This window comes from Phoxinus phoxinus (genome assembly GCF_949152265.1).
Source record: "Phoxinus phoxinus genome assembly, chromosome: 5".
In the NCBI taxonomy this organism is placed as follows: Eukaryota; Metazoa; Chordata; class Actinopteri; order Cypriniformes; family Leuciscidae; genus Phoxinus; species Phoxinus phoxinus.
This window is the reverse complement of record NC_136880.1, coordinates 23,607,716-23,624,548: the sequence shown is the minus strand read 5'-3', so window position 1 is coordinate 23,624,548 and position 16,833 is coordinate 23,607,716. Positions and strand designations below refer to the sequence as shown.

Here is a 16,833-nt window from a genome sequence, read left to right as displayed (position 1 = left end):
CATAATGATCTAGGAGATGGGGGGTGCTAGTCTTGTTTACAGGAAATCTAGACAGGCAAAACCAACAATAAGGGCTGAAAAAAGTAATAGCTCATGTAGAACATTGATAATTACATTTGTGCTGAGGTTAGTCTGGCTTCATGCAAATTCATGTTCATGTGTCCATATGTCTCTTTTTACTGTACACAGTTAAACATTTTTTGTAAGTTTTATAGAAAAGAAAAAAAACAGTTAATTGATTAACTGTAAGTGTGACCGTCTATAGTATTGGCCATGTTTCTTGGACAGGCCACGTACAATGAACTTGAATTTATCATGTGGCTGTTCATTCACCACCTGTTTTAACATACATGTTAAGGTAAAAAAAGCAGATCAAGTAGATTCCTATATTAACTTTATATCTCAATAACATGTGTGGTTAAAATTGTAAAATATATACAGGCGCCAATATGCCATCCCGTAACACCTAAAACATTGTCACTGTACTTTGACTGTGCATTTCTTTTTTCAGGATGTGAATTAAACAGTTTTTTTAAATGGTAGTATAATACACTTTTCTCATACAACAGATTGCAGTTTGCAGATATTAGCAACAAACCTGAGGCCTGAGGTTAGAAGGTTTTAGTTCCTCAAAGCAAACAGCACATCAACACTAAGCTACTCTTATGGCTTTGTCATGTCATCAGAGACTAATTTTCTGCATTGAATGGTGACATAATACACCATAATGAATGACAGAAGCCAACAAAAAACAACCCTCTTTCCTCCCTCTCAGCTCCTACATCTCTGTAATCTAGAGTGCACATGTTTGAATTAAGATAAACAGTTTTCCTTGGTTACCATGACTACCACTTTTCTACCAAACTGCTTTGATTGTATTTAATCTGATGGTAATCATGGCTAAATGACAGACAGATGATAAGAAAGGCAGGATCCTTTTCTCACGGATGATTTTCTATTATCTCCCAATCAGACTGCTGTCAAGGTTTCTTTTCATAGTGATTTGGCCATGACGCAGTGTGTGTGTGTGCCGGTGTTGGGTGATTAAGGCTCCATTGTAAATGACTCGTGAAATATGAGGCACTTCTAAACTTAAAGTCACTTTGACAATTCAATTTCTGCGAGAAAATTTTGTAATTTACTAGTAAAATTTAAATAGTATAGTCAAATGACGATCGACCCAATTCAGATAACATCAATAATCCAGCATTTAAATATTGCATCTGCCTCATCGTGAGACCAAAATTTAAGTGACTGCTGATTGGCTGAAGCGCGCCTGACGTCAGCTCGCGGATGTTTAAAGGGGATTGAAGTCTGCTAACCGAGCAGTGAATGAAACAGCGCCGTTAATTTACAATGCTCAGACCTCATGATGATATGCCAACGAGAGTTCGTTTAAATGTAGGTTAATGAAGTTCTATTCGTGACATTTCTTTTTTTTTTTTGCCTAAAGACAAGATATGGTCTGCGTCTATCCGAGCTGACAGACTGAACGCGATCCTCTCTGTATTTATGAGCCTATGAAATGATCTGGAAGTTGTGAAGCAGGTAAGTGCGCATGCTTGTGCCAAACAATAAGTGTGAATTTGTTTACTTTAGGAAGATTGTTTATCTCTCTGTCTGTGTCATACAGATAGAGGCTCATTGGTTGAATACAGTCTATGTTTCTTGTGCAGTTTTATAATTGAAACATCTGTTCAGTTTACATTCACTCTGTTCTAGGTAATGACGCATTTATTATGGTAAACACTGCTTGTAATACACAACCTCCTCATGTCAGAATGGGGGCCCTGGCATGGAAGAGGTGTGTTGGATGTGGATGCAAGATTTTAGACCGCTTCCTCCTGTTTGCTTTGGATGGATACTGGCACTGCCACTGTCTCAAGTGCTCCTGCTGCCAAGCCCAGCTGGCAGAAATGGGCTCATCGTGTTTCACAAAGCATGGCTTGATCCTCTGCAAAAGTGACTATATAAGGTCAGACTACAGGAACAACACTTTATCTTAATCCCTAATAATTTACCATCATTCACATTCTGAGCAAACTAATGTATTAGATTAAATGAAAGCAGTTATTTTGTATGTCTAATATAGTCTTTTGTCACTGTAATAAATAAAATATGATAGACTTAAAGGGATAGTTCACCTAAAAAAAAAGACAATTCTGTCATTTACTCACCCTGATGTCGTTCCAAACCTGTATCCGCTTGATTCTTCTGTGGAACACAGTATTTTGAAGAATGTTGATAACCAAACAGTTTCGGTTACCATTGATTTTCATATGGGCAAAAAATGCAATGGAAGTCAATGGGAACTCGAAACCGTTCTCATCTTTCTTCAAAATATTGTCTTTCGTGTTCCACAGAAGAATTAAATTCATACAGGTGTGGAGTAAATTATGTGAGTAAATTATGAAGTAAATCCGAACACATAATTTTAAAATACTTAGTATTTATAGTTTTTGTCCATACGATTAAAGTAAAAACAAAACACTGGACCCCATTGCATTTCCTTTTATGATATTGAAAAATAAAAATATCTTCCTTTTTGTCCCAAGTGGGGTGAGTAAATGATGACAGAATATCATTTTTGGGTGAACTATCCCTTTAAATTGGGAAACAAAGTGGGCAAAAGTTGAAACAGCAATGTAATAAGTAGATTTAAAAGCTGTAAATGGCTTTCTGTGTTTGTGAAAGAAGAAAAAAAGACTAATGACTTGCTTAATAAAAGACATCTGTGATGATATTCACTACAGATTATTTGGTAACAGCGGAGCCTGCAGGACTTGCAGCAAGTCCATCCCAGCAAATGAAATGGTTATGCGAGCACAGGGCAATGTTTTCCATGTCAAGGTAACTTACTCATATTAAACTGATCTATTTAAATGCAGTTCATTCATAAATTATCTACATTTTTACTCTAGTTTATATGCTGAAGTGTGTGGGGTGCGGGTGCCTTGTAATATGTTTTATTCATTGAATTTTTTTCTTTGCTCTTGTAGTGTTTTGTATGCTCAATCTGCCACAACCAGCTACTACCCGGTGACCGCTTTCACTATGCGAATGGAAATCTGTACTGTGAACGGGACAGGCCAACAGCTTGTGTGCACAGAAACGACCACTTGGATTCACTCAGGGAGCACAACATATCCAAACAGAAGTCCTGAGCTCATCTTTTTGCAGAGCTCTGAGAAAGAGACCCTAATGGAGCTCCTAGTAGTTGCTTTGTCAGTTACAGTCTATTTTGTGAAGGTCTAAAATTGTGGAAATTCATCGTATATGATCACATCTGGCAGTTTAAATGAGGTTAGCCGTTGGAGCTATAAAGCAATATCATCAGCGAGCATCCTTGCGTATCATAATCAATTATGAATTGGTTTTGCACAGAATGACCTTTCTTACATGTTGTGGACCTGCAATTTAGTTTTGGTGTTTGTTAGTTTTGAAATAGTGATGTGTTCTTCACTTTCAGGCAGTGAAAACACACCATCCTCCACTGGTGTGTGTGTGTGTGAGTGACGTTTATCTTTTGGTATTGATACGGATATTCTTCCTGGTCTGCAATTACAGTATCACTGCAATTAACCTGTCCATAAATCAATTCTAGCAGCACCCAGAGAGCCCACATTCTCTGTATCCTTTAAAACAGCACTCCAGATGATCTCTTGGAGAACATAATGGGTTTTTTGTTTGTTTGTTTGTTTTTTAAATTAATTTTAAGCTTGCTATAATGTACCAATCTTTAAAGTGTATTGTGAAGTAATATTTGCTTTGTTCACAATAATTAAAAACCTCTCTTCAGTGATATGATCTCTTCAGTGAGATCACTGAAGTGAGATATGAGCTGTGTTTTAAGTTACTATGATTCATTTTAAATGGATTCTACATAATATATTGACCGAATTCATGGAGAACACCACCCTCTGTTGGCTGAAGTGACACTCTGTAACTTTAGAAATGCTGTAAAAAAGAGAATTTAACAGCAACCATTAACATGATAGCTATATGCAGGATTAATCCATTATATTATGCATTCAGAAAAAATACTTTTAAATGTTTACAACAAAATAAATTAAACACCATAAATTATTAAAAGTTTGATGTGTCATACGTTTAGGACCATTCCATCATGTCCTTATCTGTAATTATTGCAATATGGATATTTTTTTTGTGAATCATGCAGCCAAGAAGAATGACTGATGTACTTCTGTATGCTTCTGCCTTCTTAACCAGTGTGACTATCAGTCCATATTTCTGTTGAGTATTATTGATTCATTATTCTGTAGTAAGGATATGTTCTGCCTTTAAACTAAAATACATTGGATGCTACTTATAAATAAAAGTTGCTGCTCCTGCATAAATCTGAATATTTGTCATTAATTTACCTGTCAAATAATAAAAATAATAAAATAGTAATACAGAATGTTGTTCATGCACCTAAAAAATAAATCACAAAGGAATGAGTCGCACTGCTTTAAAAACACAAGTCCCTAAAGAATAAGTCCTAATAAAATAATGTGGTCGTGCCTTATAGAATCACAATAGAACGACGGTTGTGCTAATTCTATAGAATAAGTCTCTATGCAATAAGTATTGCTAATCCTATAGAGTAAATCCACAATTATGTGTCGTTGAAAAAGTAATTTACATCTTGCTTGAATTTTTTTGTGCATTTTTATTAATTTTAATATAATTTAAAGTCATCCTGTGATGGGGGGCCCCCTAGTGGACCCTGGTCCCCAAGTTGAGAATCACTGATAAAAGTAGTCATTATATCAAGTTGCATAGAATCATTTAGCCTAATAGAATCATTTAAAACAGAATGATTTGTGTTTAAAAACAATGTTACTCCGATGGAATACGTCGCGATAGAACGAATTTTTGTTAATTCTGCACAAAAAGTCCGTGTAGGCTAATTAATATACCTCTCCAATAAAATAAGCCCTAGCTTGTTTGTTTTGTTGTGCTGCTCCTACGAAAAAAATCGCCCAAATAAGTGTTATTTCTGAATACAGTTCTATAGATTAAGTCATAATTTAATTAGTGATGCTGCTCCTGTAGAACCAGACTGTTGAAGCGTGTTTGTGAAACTGTTATTGATCACATGATCGAGGGTGGACTAGCAGAGCAGTGGCTGAACTGGGTGCGGGAACAGAACTTGCACTTGGGTCGTTCTGACTGCCACCCGCCCCCCCTTGCCTTGTTCCGATATTAGTAGCAGCAGAGCTCTACGTTCACCCCAAATGCGCGGATCTCCGCCCTGAGCTCTGGGTTTAAACCCCTACATTTAGAACAAACCATCAGCTCAATCATGGGACCCCCTCCGTCTCCCGGCCATGATCGTACGGAAAAAAATAAAGAGCTTTTCGCTTGAGACGGAAACATAACAGCCTTGTTTTTTTGGGAGTGACTCACCTCCCCTTCCCCAGAGTTTGATTCAAAAGAGTTCACAACCAAGATGGCCGCCGATCCCATGCAGGTATGAAAAGTTTATTATCTTGTGCAAAATTGATGTAAAGAATCTTGAATGATGTAAAGTGTGCACGGCGACTTTTATGCTTCACAAACAGAGTAACTTATGCCCTAAGCGCAGCTCTCTCGCGCACTTTCAAAACACTTCTTTTCTTCCTTTGGGACGAGCTTCTCCCTCCACCGAAGAGCTCATGACACGGGAAAACGGGGAACGGGGCATGAAAAACACTTATGACAGGAGTTTAGAGCATGTGTTTTCTCCCGTGCAGTCATAGTATTGTGTCCATTTAAAATTTGAATGATTTTATGCGGTGTTGCCTATTGGAAAACACGGAGTTTTGATGGATTGGAAGTGACCACTGGCTGTGTCTAACGACTGCAAAATGGGATGAAGACAAAACCTATAACAGATTTAAATAAAGCTGATACACAGTATTTTAGTAAGTCCACTGCCGCACTCCACCATTACTAACGTTACCACCACAGCATTCCTTGAATTGAGTACGTTATGTAGTATAGTTTACTGGGATAGTATGAAGTTCTGTTCTCGTGGTTTATGCTTGTTTTGAGATGTTTTCTACAAATAATTTTGTAGTTGTTGGGGTTTTTCTTGGTTTAGTGCTAAACTGCAGTCTTGTTTCTAACATTTTGAAACTAGGCTAGTTATCAAGATAACCTGAATGTTTACAATGTACATTTTAACACCCAAAGTGGTTTGTTAGGTAATATAAACTAACAAATGAAACTATTTATACATTATTTATTTAAATAGTTTCTTCTTCTTTTATAAACTGTTTATCTGCTTTTGAAACATCTTAAATGTCAAGATAATGTTTTTGGCAAATGGATGGCATTTCAATAACTGCAATGAGTTGTCATCCATTATAACTCAAATTATAATGTGCATTTTTGTGGAAGACTTCTAGATATGGACTTTAGCCCTTTCTACTATAGTTACTTTTTTTAATCCACCCATTAGCCTATCACTTTTGATGTTGTTGTTCACAGACATAATCATGATATCTGAACATTTGAAAATTCAGTTGTCTGGTATACAAAACCATGCCCAGACAGACATTTTTTTGCCAGTTTACTAGCAGAATTTAGTTTTTCAGCTATTTTAAACTTTAAACACTGTTGTTACCAAAACATGGTTTGTCAGCATTGTTCCCAGAACTGATAAGTCCAAGAGTATAATGGAAAGTGGAAGAGACTGCTGCATAATTTGGTTTTATATGGTGAATGAGAGGTCTGATGAGTTAGTTTTTTTTGTCCTGCGGATTATTCTGTTCTCTTACGTAGAGTTCTCTCGTACTGCGTCGAAGAACGCTACGGGAAAGATATTTCTTTGTCGAGATTGAAGCCTAAAATTAATCCTTAATTTTGTAATAATGTAAAACGCTTTTCTGAAGCATACAACCTAGGCGGAGCAATACAGCTCACCCATTGGCTGCTCTGCCAGAAAAGCACAGCCTATGCGAGGCCAGGACGCTGACCAATGAGGGCGCTTCGCGCCCTTCTGCGTCACCTCCCGCCCAAACAGGCGTGGCCTAGGCCTATAAATACGAGCATAGCTGTCTAACACGCCGATTTTCTTAAATTCACGAAGCTGCACGCATCGTTGGATTGGATTCGAGCCGCCACAGCCGTTTGGAACAAGCACCTCAGCAGGACGCGCCTCTTACCTGAAGCCGCTGGTCATCGCCGCCTTCAGCCGCCGTTCCCTGCTGCGCTTCTCCGGCGTGGAATATCCTTTACATTATGTGTGTGTGTTTTGTGTGTGTGTTCGCCGTCGCGTCACACAGTTTTTCCACACTAAAAGAGCCGAGCGTCTTTTTCAAGATGTCTCGCACCTCCTGTGGCTCGTGTAGAGCCCCGCTCAGCGACGGGGACCACGTGCTTGTGTTTCCTGCCTGTGAGTATCACGCAGCTTCAGCTCTCGTCGATGGCGGCTGCCATCACTGTGATTTGATGCCTACGGTGACTCTGCGGACTCGCCTGGCGTTCATTTACTGAAGCTGCACCCTTTTCCGCCCGCTGTAGTGCCGCGCCGTGAAAAGCGCCGTGCTCAGCGGAGCCCGGAACCTCCCTCCACCACGAGGTGCTCGCCGCTGCTGCCGCTAGCTTCTCCGCCCGCTTCGCTCGACTCTCTGACCGACGGACAAGGGCCGCTGTGTGCCGCCGCGTCCGTCATGGATGAGGAAGATGAAGCCGTGTCTGTGAAGGACGACTGCTGTTCTCTCCTCGCTTCGGGTAGCGAGGGATGGGCGAGCTCCGAGGATCTCCCCTCCCCCGCCGCTCGTGAGCGTCGACGGAGAAAGACCAGCATCGATGCGCTTACCGGCTGGATGGCTGCCTTTCTGCAGAGGAACGTACGTTACCGTCCTCACGACCCGCGCCTTTTTCTTCCTGAATTCACGAGGAAATCGCGGAGTCCCGGAAAGCCCCGTTTTCAGCCAGGATGCGCATTTCTGCTTCGAGGAAAGCTACAGTGTTAAAATCCCGCCGCGGCCGGATTTCACTAAAATGTCTCGCTCGCACAGTCCCAACATTCGCGACCGTGCCAGTGTATTTTGCAGTCACCAAATCGGCATCAATGCCCGTTTGCCTGCACACAGACGCCGTTTTCACGACGCCCCAGGTAAATCTGAAAATGTATTTACTGGTGTCCCGGCCACGGCCGATGGTGTAATGTGTGTATCCGTAATGCCCACGACCTAGTGCCCATTCGTACACACAAGCACAGCCCTACACAATACAGGGCTTGCACACATAAAATCGACCCGTGTCGGTTGTGCTTCACATGTAAGTTAGTGAACGTGCCCGCTTTTCAGTGCCCACAATCACTACACACTGCATGTCCCGTGGTTTCTGTAAAAACGAAACGAATGCACGGTCAGTCGGTTCTGATAGACAGTACTCTCTGTGCTACACGGTGTCCCGGCCACAGCCGATGATGTAATGTGTGTATCCGTAATGCCCACGACCTAGTGCCCATTCGTACACACAAGCACAGCCCTACACATACAGGGTTTGCACACATAAATCGACCCATTTCGATTGTGCATTATAGGTAGTGAGCGTGCCCGTTTTCAAGCGCCCACAATCACTACAAACTACATGTCACACGGTTTCTATGAAACGAAACCAATGCACGGTCAGTCAGTTCTAATAGACAGTACTTCCCAGTGCTATAAATGTACCCGCGTTCACGCACCCACATTTATTCTCAAACATGCCGAGCCGTACGGGGCTCGCACCGCGCGCTCTCTCTTTCACCTGAGAGAGCTGAGAGCGCGCGCGGGCTGCCCGCTCGATTAAGCGCGCCCCCGCATCACGCTGCAATGGCGCCCATGTTACAGCACACGACTGCTCTCGTGTCGCCGCCATTTCGCGACCAGAGCCCGGTTTTTCAACCCGTGCAAGCACAGCCCTGAACAACGCAGGGTCTGCACACATAAAATCGGCTCATGCCGATTGTGTTTTACATGTAGTGAGCGTGACCCACTGCCAAGTGCCCACAACCACTACACACTGCACGTTCCGCGGTTTTCTGTAAAAACGAAACTAACGAACGGTCAGTCAGTACACAAAACAGTGTTCCCGGTGTTATAAATGTGCCCGCCACCAAGCGCCCACGTTTATTCACAAACATCACGAGCCCTACGGGACTCGTCCCGCGCGCTCTCTCTCGACACAGAGAGCTGAGCTCGCGCGGGATGCATACTGTGTTAAACATGCCCCCCGCCTCACACGCCACGGCGTCCATGTCACAGCACACGGTTGCTCTCGTGTCGCCGCCATTTCGCGACCAGGGCCCAGATTACATTCAACCCCTAGTCACACGTGCAGATGCATGGGAATGACTTCCCGGGGTCTCAGAATGGGTGCTAGAGACTATAAAAAGAGGCTATTCGCTACAGTTTCATCGACGCCCTCCCCGTTTCACGGGAAAAGTCGAAACCACGGTAAAAACAGAAGTAGCACATCTACTTCGAGCCGAAATAGCGAAGCTATTGAGCAAAGGGGCCATAGAGCCTTTATCTCAAGCTCAGAGCGAAGGGGGTCTGTACAGCAGATATTTCCTGGTACCGAAGAAAGACGGGGGTCTCAGACCCATTTTAGATCTAAGGCGTCTGAACAAAACGCTAACAAAGCGGAAGTTCAGAATGCTCACGACCAGAAAAATCCTCGCGCAAATTCGCCGAGGAGACTGGTTTACGGCGATAGATCTGAAAGACGCGTATTTTCACATACAAATTGCGTCACGTCACAGGCGATTTTTGAGATTCGCCTTCGAGGGCCGGGCATATCAGTACACAGTCCTGCCATTCGGCCTATCCCTAGCACCTCGTACATTTACAGTGTGCATGGACGCGGCGCTGGCACCCCTGAGACTCCGAGGCGTTCGAATTCTGAACTATTTGGACGATTGGCTGATTCTAGCTCAATCTCCGTCAGAACTCGCTCACCACAAGACACTAATACTCGATCACCTCGAGTGCTTAGGTCTGAGAGTCAATTGGGAGAAAAGTTCACTGTTTCCCAGTCAAAGGATCTCCTTTTTAGGACTGGATCTGAACTCACTGTCTATGACAGCACGCCTGTCATCACAGCGCAGGCGAAATACCCTGCAAATGGCGAAATCCTTCCGCAGCGGCCACATAGTGCCGCTCAGGAGATTTCAGAGAATGCTGGGCCTCATGGCCTCAGCCTCTACAGTGCTGCAGTTGGGCCTGCTGCGCATGCGCCCACTACAGTTCTGGTTGAGAACGCGCGTACCGCGCCGAGCATGGTTACACGGTCGTTATCGCCTCAAGGTCACTCAGGAATGCATTTCAGCCCTGACACCATGGAGAGCGTCAGACTGGTACCGGTCAGGTGTAAGCCTGGGGACTTCCTCGAGCCTGAAGGTGGTGTCCACGGACGCGTCCACCTCAGGCTGGGGAGCACTGCTCGACGGCAGACCGCTCTTTGGCCAATGGGCAGAGCGAGCCAAACTACCGCACATAAACTGCCTGGAAATGATGGCGGTGGACTTTGCGCTGAGGCGTTTCTGTCCCCGGATAAAAGGACACCACGTCCTGGTCCGCTCGGACAACGTGTCGGTAGTAGCCTACATAAACCACCAGGGTGGCCTGAGGTCCCGAAACCTATTCAGGTTAGCGGAACGCATACTGGTGTGGGCCCAGCACAACCTGCGCTCGTTAAGAGCAATACACGTGCCAGGCCACTTGAACGTAGGCCCGGACTGACTCTCACGGAACAATGTTCCTACGGGAGAGTGGTCCCTACACACACAGACAGTGCGTCTGCTGTGGAAAAGGTTCGGCAGAGCGGAAATAGACCTGTTTGCAAACCAGGAGAACGCTCACTGCCCAGAATTCTTTTCGAAGAGCGCGAACGCGCTGGCCAGAGTCTGGCCCCGCCGTCCGCTCTATGCCTTTCCTCCTGTCTCACTCCTGCCTCAAGTGCTGGAGCGTATCAAGGAGAGCGGATGCTCGGTACTACTGGTTGCTCCATACTGGACGAATCAGACCTGGTTCCCAGCTTTGATGCGACTAAAAAGTACTGCCCCGTGGCCGATTCCAGTGAGGAGAGACCTCCTCTCACAGGCCAAGGGCGCGATCCTGCATCCTCACCCCGAGCTTTGGTCCCTACACGTATGGGCCATAAACGGGTACCCGCTAACCTCCCAAGAGGAGTGTTAGACACGATCGAGCAAGCTAGGGCTCCGTCTACTAGACGGCTCTACGCTTCCAAATGGTCGGTGTTCTCTGGATGGTGTTCAGATCAAGGTCTGTCACCACTTCAGTGTGGAGAACCGGAGATTCTCTCCTTCTTGCAAGAGCTATTGGATAAGGGAAGAACCCCATCCACGCTCAAAGTCTATGTGGCTGCCATATCAGCGTTCGTTAATCCAACGCTTGGCCGTTCACTAGGCAGGAACGACCTGGTGGTCCGTTTCCTTAGAGGCGCCAGGAGGTTAAACCCCCCAAGGCCCCCCTCAGTCCCCGTTTGGGACCTTTCTACAGTGTTGAACGCTATGAAAGGGGCCCCTTTCGAGCCTATTCACTCAGTTGACATGAAACACCTGTCTTTCAAGACCGTGTTTCTTTTGGCTCTCGCTTCAGTGAAGCGTGTGGGAGACTTGCAAGCGCTCTCAGTGAGAGCTTCTTGTATGGAGTTCGGGCCAAACGACTCTGTAGTCGTATTGAAACCGAAGCATGGGTACGTGCCTAAGTCCCTCAACACACCGTTCAGGGCTCAGGTCATCTCCCTGTCGGCTCTGCCGGCTTCAGAGGACGGAAATAGCCCCCTTTGCCCGGTCAGGGCATTAAGAGCTTATGTGTCCCGCTCCGCTGTTTTTCGACAGACGGAGCAGCTCTTTGTTTCGTTCAACGGACGCTCCAAGGGGCGAGCCGCGACGAAACAGAGTCTGTCTCGATGGGTAGTGGACGCCATTGCGCTAGCCTACGCATCTAGAGGTTTGGAATGCCCTTTGGGCATCAGAGCACATTCCACGAGAGGCATGGCCTCTTCATGGGCTTGGTATAGCGGAATCTCGTTACAAGATATCTGTATGGCGGCAGGCTGGGCCTCCCCGTCTACATTTATTAGGTTCTATAACCTAGAGGTTCCTGCGTTGCAGGCTAAACTGCTCTCGGTCTAGAAGACTATGTATTAGTGTCCTGCCCCGCGCTGCGGCCCAGGTCACTTCAATGTTAATATGTATAAGTGTTTCTGCCCCGCGATGCGGCCCAGGTCACTTCAATGTTTAATGTGTATAAGTGTTCCTGCCCCGCGCTGCGGCCCAGGTCACTTCAATGTTTAAGCATCACTCACTGACAATGTGTCCTATGAGCATGCTATTACCCCTCATATATATCTATATTTACATATATATGCTATTATGCCTTAAGAGGCACTACTATAAAGGGATGATGCTAATTTAGCCGCTCTCCCTATACTTCTTGGGGTAGGCACTTGTATACCAGGGCGCGCGCGCCCTTAGGTGTCTGTGTCGGTCCAAGAGCACGCACGGCGTTTTACATGGGGTTCCCGTAGCGTTCTTCGACGCAGTACGAGAGAACTCTACGTAAGAGAACGTACTCGGTTACTAACGTAACCTCGGTTCTCTCTAGAAGAGGGAACGAGTACTGCGTCTCATGGCCGTGCGTGTCCGCGCTGCGTCGCTTCATTGACGAAAATCGGCGTGTTAGACAGCTATGCTCGTATTTATAGGCCTAGGCCACGCCTGTTTGGGCGGGAGGTGACGCAGAAGGGCGCGAAGCGCCCTCATTGGTCAGCGTCCTGGCCTCGCATAGGCTGTGCTTTTCTGGCAGAGCAGCCAATGGGTGAGCTGTATTGCTCCGCCTAGGTTGTATGCTTCAGAAAAGCGTTTTACATTATTACAAAATTAAGGATTAATTTTAGGCTTCAATCTCGACAAAGAAATATCTTTCCCGTAGCGTTCTTCGACGCAGTACTCGTTCCCTCTTCTAGAGAGAACCGAGGTTACGTTAGTAACCGAGTACGTTTTAATGTTGATTTTGTATACGTGTGTGACTTGTCCTGAGTGTAGCACAGCAGGCGGTACAAGGGAGGAAGAGATGAGGTGCAACTTTCTTTTTCCTATAGTAACTAAAATGAAGTACAGACGTTACTTTTCCATGAGTCAGTGCTGTACGTGTAAGCATAGTGCCAGTTATGTTTTATTTATTTATTTTTTTAATTAAATTTTTGCAGACAAGTGAAATGTGCATAAAGTCATGCATGAAGACTATAAACAAGTCGGTCACCAAATCTAAAAATTCAGAAGATTCAGCCCAGTTTTGCTTTTAGTTATAACTGACAGGAAAAACCTAATCGGCATAATTTAGATTTATTTTGAATTAATGAAGCATAACATATTTTTACCATATTGATTATCTGCGAATATTAGAGATATTTTATTTGATCTGTATTGGTTGAAATTGGATATTTAAATGTGCATGCTCAGTTTTACTTTAAAGGTCCTGTTCTTCGTGATCCCATTTTTTAAACTTTAGCTAGTGTGTAATGTTGCTGTTAGAGCATAAACAATACCTGTAAAATTATAAAGCTCAAAGTTCAATGCCAAGCGAGATATTTTATTTAACAGCGTGACCTTGCCGGGCAACGTGCGCTAAAGCTACTGTCGAATCACAACACAGGAACCGCTGGCACAATCAGAACTCGTTACGTATTTCCAGGGGCGTAGAATTTAGTAGGGACGCTAGGGACATGTCCCTACCAATATACAGTGACACTGATATATCCCTAGCAATAATTTCGATCAAAACTTAAAATATTGATGTCCCGTCCCCACCAATTTTACCTACGCCACTGCGTATTTCTGAAGGAGGGACTTCATAGAACAAGGAAGTCATCAGCCCGTTTTTAGGACAGTGAAAACAGCGGTATACAGATAAGTAAATTTTGTGAAAAAAATACTGTTTTTTTACATGCGAAACATGAACACATGTTATATTGCACCCTGTAAACACAATCAAAGCTTCAAAAACACAGAAAAAACGGGACCTTTAGTTTAGACGTTTAGTTAAAGGTAGGGCAGGCAATTTTCGGATAGGCTAGCAATAGTGAGCTAGCTTTAAAGGATAAAAGGCCCATATATACTCACAGCGAAGTTCTTTTTCGTTCTTCGTTTACGGGTAAAACAAAGTTCGAAATATATGACCAGCGATATACCCACAGAGCGAAGTTTAAAGTCGGCATGAAATCAAAATTGACCCTATTTACTTTGTTAGCGGATATTACTAGTCTTGTGGTGAACAATTAATCCGTGCAAGTTAATACACAGAAAAAAATAAATTGTTTGCCGTGGTTATCTTTAATCAAAGTCTGAAAAGTTACTTCCAGTCTGGAATGGTTATTTTTCTGATGACATTGCTTGGGTTGCTTAAACGCTTAACCACTCCCCTCAAACCGTTACTCTGCTATGGGCGAGAGATGGAGAGGAGGAGCGCTAAAAAAAAAAAAAAGCCCTCTGTTCAATATTCGTTTCACTCGGAAATGCGTCACAACACTTGAGAAAAGTCGTTTGTAACTTCCGGTTCACACGAATTTTAAATGAATATGTAAATATGTGCGCGTTTTCCTCTCAATAACAAAATAAACATACTAACAAAATTGAGAAAACGGCAAGCATTTTTTAATGAAGCATCATAAAAGCACCTGATCATCAGCAACGTGGATTGATTTAGACCACTTAAATTAGTTAATGCTTTCAACCAGCATAACAAAAAATGGTTCTGGAGCAAATCACATACTCTGCCTTCAATCTTTCAAAACATTATACTATTGTATAATTTAAATTGTCTTTAGCAAATCTCAGAATAAATTAAATATCCATTTTTCATGATGTTTCATGATTTTCATGATGTAATGTGATGCCTAAATTCACTTCTGGCAAGTTTTTACAGTTTTATATATATATATATATGCGCACAGACAAGAATCAGATATGTTTTGCTAATTGTCTATGCATATTTGACGATCCTCACCTTCATCCTCCCTTAAACCTGAATGAGCACATTCTGCTAAAAGTTTTCAATACTTTGTTTTGAAGCTTTATTTATGGCTACAATTTCCCCTGGAGGAAGATTAGAGGAGCTGTGTCAGTTCTCTTACATGTTGTCATGAGCCTATGAAGAGCTGGGCTAAGCAGGATTTGGCTCACCCACCAGTTATCCTCCCTGCTGATGTGACCTGTGTGTTTTCGTTCATGCTTATTGGGTTTGTGTGCAGGGTGCACTGGGGAGATGTGAATGCAATCTATAATGACTCATGTTACTCAAGCAAAAATTAATTCTTAGGAGGGAATTTCCTTCGTGTTGACAGAATGTTTTATTTTAATCTTTTATTTTTTGAATGGTTGAAAGAGCTTTATGTGAAAGTTGTGTGTATATTTGTGATGACTAAAAAAGTATTATTTTGTACAGGCTCACATGGTTTCGGAGCAGCTGGGCCTGGGGCACAACCTTGACCTGTCTGATACCATGGTGCAGCAGAAGCTAGATGAAATCAAGGAGCAGATCAAGAAGGAGATCCGCAAAGAGCTGAAGATCAAAGAGGGGGTGGAGAACCTCAGAAAGGTCACCACAGAAAAAAAGAGACTGGCATATGTTGATAATATGCTCAAGAAATCCAACAAGAAGTTAGAGGAGCTGCATCAAGAGCTTCAGGAACTCAACGCTCATATTGTGGTAAAGGATCCAGAGGATCTTCTCTTAGGTATGAGCAAAGCTGTCATAAGTAAGCTTCAACCTTCTGCAGTGCCCCATATGATTCAACCCCCTTTGCAAATCAGATTTATTGGCAAAATGTACAGATTTTCTGCTGTTTGCAATGTACAAATCAAACAAAAGTAATTGAAATGGCTCAACACAACAAATGTTTCAAGTGGTTTCCCCAAATTCAACTAAAAATTAAACTTTTAATGACTTCTGCAGTCTCAAAATTATTCAACCCTTTCATGGCAAGCATCTTTAGTAGTCAAGTCACTTTTATTTATATAGCGCTTTTTACAATACAGATGGTTTCAAAACAGCTTCACAGTGATAACATGAAAATAATACAACAAAGTTTGTTTCTTGAAGAAAATTGAGTCATTGTCCACCTTAAATGATATTTTACACCTTGAAAAATATTGTTGAATATAAAATGTCCCCAACTAAGCAAGCCAAAAGCCAAGGCATCAGTGGCAAGGAACCAAAACTCCATCTGGAGAAAAAAAACCTTGGGAGAAACCAGGCTCAGTCGGGGGCCAGTTCTCCTCTGGCCAACGAACGAACAGTGTATGATTATGATTCAGGCAGCATTATAGGTCAGAAATCAAACTGGATCAGAACATTCAGAGTATTTATCCATTTCTGGTTGGAAGTCGGAGTCATTACGGCGGTATGGTACTTAGTAGAACACCCTTTTGGTGTTATGACCTGCTGCAAACGAGATAACAGACACCAGCTTCTTGCAGCGTTTCTGAGGAATCTTAGCCCATTCCTCATGAGCAATGGCCTCCAGTTCAGTAATATTCTTGGTTTTTCTGCAACCAAGCCTTGATGGAATTTGAGGTAGGCATGGGATCGTTGTCCAGTTGGAAGGTCAAATGACGCCCAAGCTTCAGCTTCCTCACTGATGGCATTAAGTTTTCTCCTAGGATTTCCTGAAGAGTGATTGATATCTTCTCTTAACTTTTTGGACCATTCGTTTGACTTAGCCATGTTTCTAACATGCAGTCAAACGTGAGACTCAACAAAACTAGGCCAGGTCTAAATTAATCCGGATAGATTTTAAAACTGAGTTTTCGTTTCAAAACGCTTT

General features: G+C 43.2%; 2 protein-coding genes across 2 annotated transcripts in view; both read left to right on the top strand.

Moving 5' to 3' along the window:
* Positions 1-1,274: 1,274 nt before the first annotated feature.
* On the top strand, positions 1,275-4,355 carry lmo4 (LIM domain only 4). The gene is made up of 4 exons (XM_079613572.1): positions 1,275-1,548; positions 1,723-1,975; positions 2,754-2,850; positions 3,000-4,355. Exons 2-4 carry the CDS (start codon positions 1,740-1,742, stop codon positions 3,162-3,164), a joined length of 498 nt encoding a protein of 165 aa, XP_079469698.1. The 5' UTR covers positions 1,275-1,548; positions 1,723-1,739; the 3' UTR covers positions 3,165-4,355.
* A 428-nt stretch (positions 4,356-4,783) lies between these two features.
* pkn2a (protein kinase N2a) overlaps positions 4,784-16,833 on the top strand; it is a 29,212-nt gene continuing 17,162 nt past the window's right edge. The window contains exons 1-2 of the mRNA XM_079614134.1: positions 4,784-5,476; positions 15,453-15,744. Of these exons, the coding sequence (XP_079470260.1) occupies positions 5,456-5,476; positions 15,453-15,744 (313 nt within the window). The 5' untranslated portion in view covers positions 4,784-5,455. The remainder of the gene's footprint in view (positions 5,477-15,452; positions 15,745-16,833) is intronic.

Excerpts from the sequence above, each read along its gene's own strand:
- lmo4 (XM_079613572.1), top strand. The coding sequence starts at position 1,740 with ATGGTAAACACTGCTTGTAATACACAACCTCCTCATGTCAGAATGGGG. Across the intron at positions 1,976-2,753 it reads TGCAAAAGTGACTATATAAG|ATTATTTGGTAACAGCGGAG; the intron begins GTCAGACTACAG and ends TATTCACTACAG. Across the intron at positions 2,851-2,999 it reads GCAATGTTTTCCATGTCAAG|TGTTTTGTATGCTCAATCTG; the intron begins GTAACTTACTCA and ends TTGCTCTTGTAG.